General features: G+C 35.1%; 1 protein-coding gene across 1 annotated transcript in view; it reads left to right on the forward strand.

Annotated features, from left to right (window-relative positions):
• Positions 1–9,024, forward strand: part of LOC110457232 (RING finger protein 150-like) — a 34,550-nt gene that overhangs the window by 17,800 nt on the left and 7,726 nt on the right. The window contains exons 3-4 of the mRNA XM_021508412.1: positions 5,106–5,177; positions 6,368–6,450. Of these exons, the coding sequence (XP_021364087.1) occupies positions 5,106–5,177; positions 6,368–6,450 (155 nt within the window). The remainder of the gene's footprint in view (positions 1–5,105; positions 5,178–6,367; positions 6,451–9,024) is intronic.

A 9,024-nucleotide genomic window follows, 5' to 3' on the forward strand; every position in this document is an offset into this window, starting at 1 on the left:
AGCCCTGCTATTTGGCCAGTATCTTGCATTGGATGATGTGGGGTGGAAATGATGAGTAAATTGATGTGAAGATATTATTTCGTAATCTCGGTTATATTTATTGGTTGCTTATATATGTATTATTAATTTATTCAAATAAAGAAAGTGTCAGATCTGGAAAAAAAGATAATTGAAAGAAACTCTTGAATGTTTTACAATTGTATATTGTAAATTCGAAATGTTTTGAATTCATGTTATTTTTCTTGTTTAGTATGATAATTCTTGACTCGCAAAAACATTATGAAACTAATCATTGCATGTAGGTGGCAACAGCCTCTTGGTAAAAGTTCACCTTGGAGTCAAATCGTGATCCAACTGTTGGAGACAACACTTGTGGAGGCGCTTATGGAAGTTGATTACATCTTGTTAGTGATTCAGCAAAACTGACATTGGTTTGGTACTGTCGCATTATATTGTCACCAAAATACCGTTGCATTGGCATTTGTGTATACCTGATCACAATATAGAGCAACACTGTACAGATATACTGTTTTGAAAATTGATTCTTAAATTATGTGGACATGTACATATACATGTATCTAAAGAAGTTGAAACCCTACTCTTAGCCATATTGCATTTGGTATAGACATACATGCTGAGCATTGGAATGTCAAAAACAGATCCTAGACAATGATGCTAGCAAGATATTGATCCAAATCTTTGTGTTGTGAAGAAGCCTGGGAGTTGTGACACGCTGTGATCTGGACAGAAATTGATTTATTTCTACTACTGCATACATACATGAAGCTCCTTATAGAATTCTATCACTACCTAGTAATCTGCCTTATTGGGAGAGTGCTGAGGACAAGTTGTAGAGTCATCTATGATGAGAATAAATATATATTAATCTTGTTCCTGATCCAAGGTGTTTTTGCCAATGCTGCTACATGTTATTATTGATTTGAAGAAATGGTTATGATCTTTTAGATTGTTTCAACATTAAAGGTTTCAAGTGTGCTTCAAAGAATTCAGTTGAGAAAAACAATTCATTTGAAAGCCGTTGTTGTTGAAAATGCCAACATAAATATAGGATATCCACCCTTAAGCATATTCTCATAAGGACACACAATGATGTAATTATTTATAACTGGTTGCTATGGTAACGGAATGTGAACTCTGAAAAGACCATTCCTGCTTCAGTAGTGGTGCTCCTGATATGACTATCTATCATTGCAATAATACTATACATACAAATAATGAATGAACATCACCTCCTAGAATCAATACCAATATTAGTCAATACATAATGCATCAGTGTTTCACAATATATTACCAGTCATAAGCACATACTTGGTATAAGGCCAACATTATAACCTATTTATTACATATGTAGCTTTTACACAAGTGTCATAAACATGTATATCTGGTATTTGGAATAAATGACTTTCTGCATATTTTTGTTTGTTTCTGCAATATTCAATCTCAATTATCTCCCTTGATGGAACTCATCTTGCCCTGCTTATGGGATGTTACAGATACCGTCATCCTTATTCTCCAATGGCAACAAGATGGATCACACGTGCTTAATATTGCCTTGCCTTATCATCTATAATTGTCTACAATCTTGACTTCTGTGAGGATTCAAAATCCTGAAGAGAAAACTAAAACTTATATTCCTCTACACATGAACTATAGCTGATCATGCTGCTTATTTATGATGATAAATTATAAAGGCCAAGATCAAAGGTGTGATTATTGTTGCTGGGCCATTAGGCAAAAAAAAACAAGGTCAAGGTCACAGTCACTTTGACTATAAATAGAAAGTATCTTCAGTTATGATGGGCCAATAAAAATCAAGCTTAATACTGTGCTTTTTTTTGGAAATTCTGCATTGGATATGTTTTCATGACTGACAACACAAAGGTCAAATATCATTGTTGCTCTTAAAAGAACATTTGATTTCCGCACAAAAACTTGAGTTTCCATCAGCCAAAAAAACAAACACAAATACTGTCTACTTACAGAAGTGCTTGCTTAAGATTGGTATTCAAGTATGAAGGTCAAAAGTCAAGGTCATTGTTAATGCTAATAGAAAAATGCTTTCCCCACAAAGGCTCAAGTCCAAGTTGGTTGATAGCATTAAAATTTCACAAATTGCTTCTTCACAAACCAATTTCAGAAAGGTTTGGATACTCGTTTCTATAAAAAGAGCATCACTTCAACACTGATTTGGGGATAAGTATTGTTCCATGATACCTTGAAAGCATTGTTGAATTTATAAATAAAACAAATGCAATCCCTTACCTTATATGGATACTTGGGTATTACAAGTTCATTACAATTTATATAATTATTCAGCTTGTAATCATGATCATAAATAACTGATGATCTTGATCATTAATATTTCATTTTTTAAATACCTGGTACCTGTGCTAGTGCACGTGGTGCTCTTTAATTTAATCGGCATGCTTGCAGGTAAATATAGGCAATATGATAATAATTAATGCACCACAACATATATCGCGTTCAAAGCAAGGACATTGGTGTGGTGTTCCCTATAGCTAGATACATGTATATATATGTAAGTGACTCATCAGGGTACACATTGCTATTTGAAGCAATTGAGAAATTACGACTGTAAACAGTTGTAAATGGAAAGAAGGGGGGGGGGGGAAGCAGGCAGCTGCAAATAGCATGTATAGGCAATGATTGTATATGGGATTGGACACTGATGAGGACAGATTACCAAGTATATTGGAAGCATGTATACAATATGGCTGGATGTTGGCCAACATCGATAGTTATTTCATGACTGGTAGTAGTGACCGTTGGAATATAATTACTTGCATATTCAATTTTGAAGAAAGTGTAGCATAAAAACTTAAGGATCTCACATTATACCAATTTTCAGTATATCTTTGTATAGAATATATGAAAACTTTGCAATTTGGTACAGATATATATATATCAATATATAGAGTAAACTGTTCAATACAGATTTTTGTCTTAACCGGCCAAAGAATTTTGTTTTGTGTGTATGCATGTTTCATTATTATTATCGTAATATACCAACCCAAACATGTAAATGGAGAAGGGACGTGTTGTTAGTCGATATGATGGGTTATTTCATAGACATTTTTGTGTGCATGTCTAGCAAATTTCTCTCAAAATATGTAAACCCTCCTAAAATTTGAAAACAATATAGCTACCAGTCAGCATCTTGTATTCTTGTTTCAGAAAAATAAAAACCAGAATCATATAATGGTCAAATTTGAACTCTGAATAATCATCATACAAATGAAGATGCACTATTGGTAGGATATATAATACAGCTAATGTTACATTTTGTAGATGCGATTACAGCCAGTGGTCCTATTTGACAAGTTAAGTGCAGAAATTATCAGATATGTACATGTATGCACATACCCTCTCTCGACAAAACAAACTTGTCCTGGACCAGTTCTTAGACAGAGCATTACGTATATACACATGCATGGCTACGGAATCAAAAGATTACAGGCACGTCAAATGCCATATCTACGTATAATGATAAATTCGGGGGGGATGGGAGATCCAACGTCCGTGCAGGGAGTTCAGTGGATCCGTAGTCACAAGGAATACACGAGTCCGGCCGTAGTAGTATATTATCAATAGGTAAAGATGACCATGACCACGTCCTCTTTACCTATTGATAATGATAAACGGTTATTTTTTATAACCAGTGGAAAGAGTTGTTACATCACTGATGTGATCAAATTTCCAATATTTTTAGTTTTTTAATAACGGAGGTCTAAGTTGACAACTCTGTATATTAGTTTTTACTTTCGACACCATGTAATAGCTGGATTTGTGCAGAAAGTGGGTCAGTGTTTACAGTGTTTAGGTTTGAGTGATGTGTATAAGTATTTACGTGGTGGAAAGTCTACATGCTTTTGTTTTCTACCTAGACATTGTGTATATATATACACACACCCTGACAAAGTGTTGCGAAACATACAGCCTTCCTCTGACACTACTGTATGTGCTGGTCATCTTCAGCATAGTGGAGACATTCCCTACTAAAAACAATTTAACAAATGTGGTATCAAATATCACGTCTGGGAACAGATATGGCTGACTTCCAAGTCCTTCCTATTGGAAAATCTGCTGTAATAGATTTTTATTCAGTCAGAAAAGATAAAAAGTGTATAGATGAAAAAATATACAAGGCTTTGTCAAGAGAATAGAAAGAATGCAGTCAGTTGAAGCGCATGTACAAGTACAAAGTGTGTATCAGCGAAGCAGGTCTTCACTGATACCAGTCAGGCCCCACACCACCGATGATCAGAGGGTTCATCTCCTTGAAGAGGTGTCAAGGTTGCAGACATTCTCACAGGTCTCGGTGTTCTAATCATAAGGTCTGGTAAATTTGGTCATAAATGTGTATCTTCACATGTTACACAATGATCAGTTGGTATCGTTTATATGAGGAGGGAGAAAAAATGTCCAATCTGATAGTCTGGACAAGGTGTACATATGATAGTTTAGGAAATTATCCCCCAAATAGTCGTATTTATCTGCACTAGTCCTGGTCAAGGGACTTTTTACTGTAGATATGAAATATATGGTATAAGTTGTTAGGACCATTAAAAAAACTAAACTTACCACACAAAAAATGCAAGCTTTGTTATCTCCCTTGTTCACCTTGTATTGGAGATGTTTGTTATAAGGATATTTATCAATTATGGACTTGTGTTGAGGTGAATAGGTTGTTACACTGTATAGGGAGCTGATGAGATAATGACCGAGACAAAGTATTGGTAATTAAAACTTCTTTGAAAATAACAAATTTGAAAACTTGACATGTAAATATGCACAATGTACATGTACAAAGGGACTTGCAATTGTGAACATGTAAATTAGGTGTCAATGATCAGTTGGTGTTTTTATCATCACTGTAAATTTGTTAATATAAAGATACTCGATTCGCCTATTTATCCTATGGATGTAAAACCTAAGATACAGAATTTCTATATAACAGATCACTAGTTAATATATATATATGCTGCCTTATTACAATTTGGAAATGGCCTTTTCCCAAAATGTCATTTATTTAAAATAGTAATGAATATTTTTGTATTTTACAGAGACGACTGGCAAGTGCTGCCAAGAAGGCAATAGCTAAAATACCCCAGCGTACAGTTAAGACTGGAGACAAGGTTTGTGTGCCTGTACTTGTAGTTATAGTCCTTCATAGGTTAACGACACCACATTTATATAAAGTTCAAAGGTCAAGGATACAGGATTCATCATTATGAAAATATTTTCGAGCGATTAAATTCAAACTCCTGAAGAGTCCATTTTTTGCCTCAAATAATGTATGCTTTAAAATGTTTTCAGAGTAGTTTATTAATAATTATAAAATTATGTGGACATGATTGCTTCATGTGTAGTGACTGAGTTTTTGAGTGAGCAAATTTCAATTTCTAGGATTTGGGAGGTGAAGGCAGCAACAAAAAAGGCTTGTAATGTAGAATGAGAGGATTAATTTTGAAGATAAGAAAAAAAATTAGTTAAACCGAACTTTTGTTGTATCTAGCTGAAATTGATTTTATAAAAGAGGGAAATGAGGTTAAATGTTTGCCCTATCCCATTCATAAGTTGTAGATACTCATCAATCTATTACATATAGTGGTGGAAGTACTTGCTGATGTACATACAATGTGATAGAAAGTGTATACATTCTAATAAGGTTACATAGGTTTGATGATCTTATTGCATTTGAAGCTCCAATGATTATAAGAACTAATTTAAAAGCTGAAGTTGGTAAAAATAAATATTTTACACAAACAGTTGTGGTTGATGCTAAAATACACAAATTGCTAGAAAATGTTTTCCACCACTTTGAAAGGTTTACAGAAATGTTATAAAAAGTAAGAAAACTCGATAAAACCCCCCACATTATTTGAGGCTTCCTGCAAATGCCGGGTTTTATTGGAAGTAAAACAGTATGTTATACTAGGGTGAGGACATAAGGTGTAACAGTAGAAACAGGTATTGATTTATCAGTTATTGTATCAGCCTGTGATTAAATTAGTTCTTGCATCTGTAGATATATACAATTAGCTTAATGTTGTTGCTGCCACTGCATTTAGGTTTATTTTGCTTATGAAGAAATACTTGGTAAATGGGATTGATTCTGCAGAAATACAAAGGTCATTGAATTGTCTGTGTTGCTGAACATAGTCTCCATGTATATGTATTACCAGATGTAGATAATCCTGATGTAGCACTTTTTAAGGGGTTCAGACCTAAGTTGGGTAAGGTGTCAGAATGAATGTGCCAATACAACCAACAAATTTTTATATATGTACAGGTGAATTAATGATAAGTATTTTGTATTTTGCAGGAACTAGAGTCAGAGTTTGACCAATGTGCTGTGTGTATAGAGGGGTACAAGGCCTCTGATGTCATTAGGATACTTCCCTGCAAGTAAGTCATAGTCACAATATCATAGACCTTGTGAAGAGTCATAGTCACCAAAGACCTTGTGAAGAGTCATAGTCACCATAGACCTTGTGAAGAGTCATAGTCACCATAGACCTTGTGAAAAGTCATTAAGTCACCATAGACCTTGTGAAGAGTCATAGTCACCATAGACCTTGTGAAGAGTCATAGTTACCATACCATATACCTTGTGAAGAGTCATAGTCACCAAAGACCTTGTGAAGAGTCATTTAGTCACCATAGACCGTGTGAAGATTCATAGTCACCATAGGCCTTGTTAAGAATCATAGTCAATGAAGACCTTGTAAAGGATCAGTCACCACAGACCTTGTCAAGAATCATAATCAATGTAAAGAATCACAGTCTCTGTAGGTTAGGCCTTGTCAAGAATCATAGTACTCATAAACCTTGTAAACAATTTGACACCATAGACTCTGTAAAAATCATAGTCACTGTAGACCTTGTTAAGAATCAGAGTCACTGTAGACCTAGTAAAGAGTCACAATAACTGTGTATTCAGACTTTGTAAGGTATATTTCCTGTATGGGATCCATTTGAGTAAAAGGTGTTCCACACTTGATGGGGGTTTCATTAAACTGCAATCCAGTCAACCACAGTATTGGTGCAAAAGAAGATATGATTATAATATTTTGACCATTAAAATATGAAGAAATCCAAATTATAGCTAATAAGTTAAGTTTATACTCAGTTGTCATGTACAATGTATATTCATGTATAGAACAATCCCATATGTAGCACTAGATGTTGATGACAGCATATACTATAGCACTAAAGGACCATTCTGTCCATAGCATAAATTGTCAAGAAAGATCTTAGCAAGAGCATCAGTTGTCAAGGACAATCTCAGCTGTAACATCAGTTGTCAAGGGTGATTTCAACTGTAGCACCAATTGTCAGGGAGTTTCCCAAACATAGTTGTCAAGGATGACCTCAGCCATAGCACTAGTTGTCAAGGAATGTCCAAGCTGTAGTATCAGTTGTCAGTTACCCTTAATTTGCTTTCTGTTTATCAATCTGTGCATCACCGGGTCCCGGTTAGTTGAATTGGGAAAGAATCTGAGAAATACATTGACTCTTTATCTATAATTTTCAAATTTCATTCCCGAGTTTTTTTTGAGATGATGGAGTGCACACGTTGCATACTGAAATTTGTTGTATTCCCCACAACATTCAGAGTTGTGATAACTGAAGTTTGTCACAAAGTTTGTCAAAAGAAGATAATTACTGAATGCTTACATTTCATTGCCTTGTATAAGAAAGAATAAATTTCTTACAATAGCACTTTAGTTCAATTTCAAAAAGAGAGACGGTTGTAGTTTAGAAAGGCTCTCGAATTAAATAAAAATTATTCTGTTGCCATTTATTGGCAATTCACATTCAGTGATACAATTAGATGAGTTAGTTTTTGTACATATAGTGATGCACAACACTGTGTATATATAGAAGTTGTTGTACACCAATGTGAAAGATGCACAACACTGTGTATATATAGAAGTTTTTGTACACCAATGTGAAAGATGCACAACACTGTATATATAGAAGTTGTTGTACACCAATGTGAACGTGTATGTAGTGATGCACAACACTGTGTTTATATAGAAGTTGGAATTGTTGTACATCAATGTGAAAGTGTATATAGTGATGCACAACACTGTGTATGTATAGAAGTTGTTGTACCCAATGTGAAAGTGAATATATAGTGATGCACAACACGGTGTTTATATAGAAGCCCATCAGATCTTACATAACAGCTGACATTTGCCTCGGTGAAAATCAATAAGGCGCGGCTGATTGATGGGGGGAGTGATGTATCTGTACATTGTGTACAGTAGGTAGCCACTGATCATTAGGTAGCAGCATATCAACTGGCAGACCATAGATCAGATGTGTGTCTCAAGAGATCCATTTCAAATGAAAATTCTGAGGTTTTCACCTTGATATTCAGTCTATGCCACTGCGACTATAAACGAGCAGCTATGGAGGAGGAGCTTTGTTCTCTGTGATGGATTGGGGCCTCTAGCCTGAACCTACCATATGCACAATGATGCTAAACATGGGCCAATGATTGTCAGAATGATGAGCAGTCATTATTTCATTTAATTTGATATCAATTTATTGTTAAGTTAAAGGATATACATGACAATAAGTTACCTCTGCGTCTTTACCTGATTGTTCATTCACCCTAGAGCCAAGAGAGCATACTTGTATGCTCGGTATAGAACGGTTACTTTGAAATTTTATCAGTCTGAAAAAGCTTCACAGGATGTTAAATCATTCCGTCTATAATCCACTTTCAACCCAAGACAACCATCATCCTGTTGGCTTTTCCCCTTCTCCATTTGAGGATGTGATCGAACATTTATTAGGTCACCTGAGACAAAGTCTCAAGTGACCTATTGCGATCGCCTTTTGTCCGTCGTCGTCCGTCGTCCGTCGTGCGTCCGTAAACAATTTACATTTTCGACTTCTTCTCCAAAACCCCTGAACCAATTTCAATGAAATTTTGCAGGGACCTTCCATGGACAAAGGTCAACAAAA

This window comes from Mizuhopecten yessoensis, unplaced genomic scaffold, assembly GCF_002113885.1.
Source record: "Mizuhopecten yessoensis strain PY_sf001 unplaced genomic scaffold, ASM211388v2 scaffold9049, whole genome shotgun sequence".
In the NCBI taxonomy this organism is placed as follows: Eukaryota; Metazoa; Mollusca; class Bivalvia; order Pectinida; family Pectinidae; genus Mizuhopecten; species Mizuhopecten yessoensis.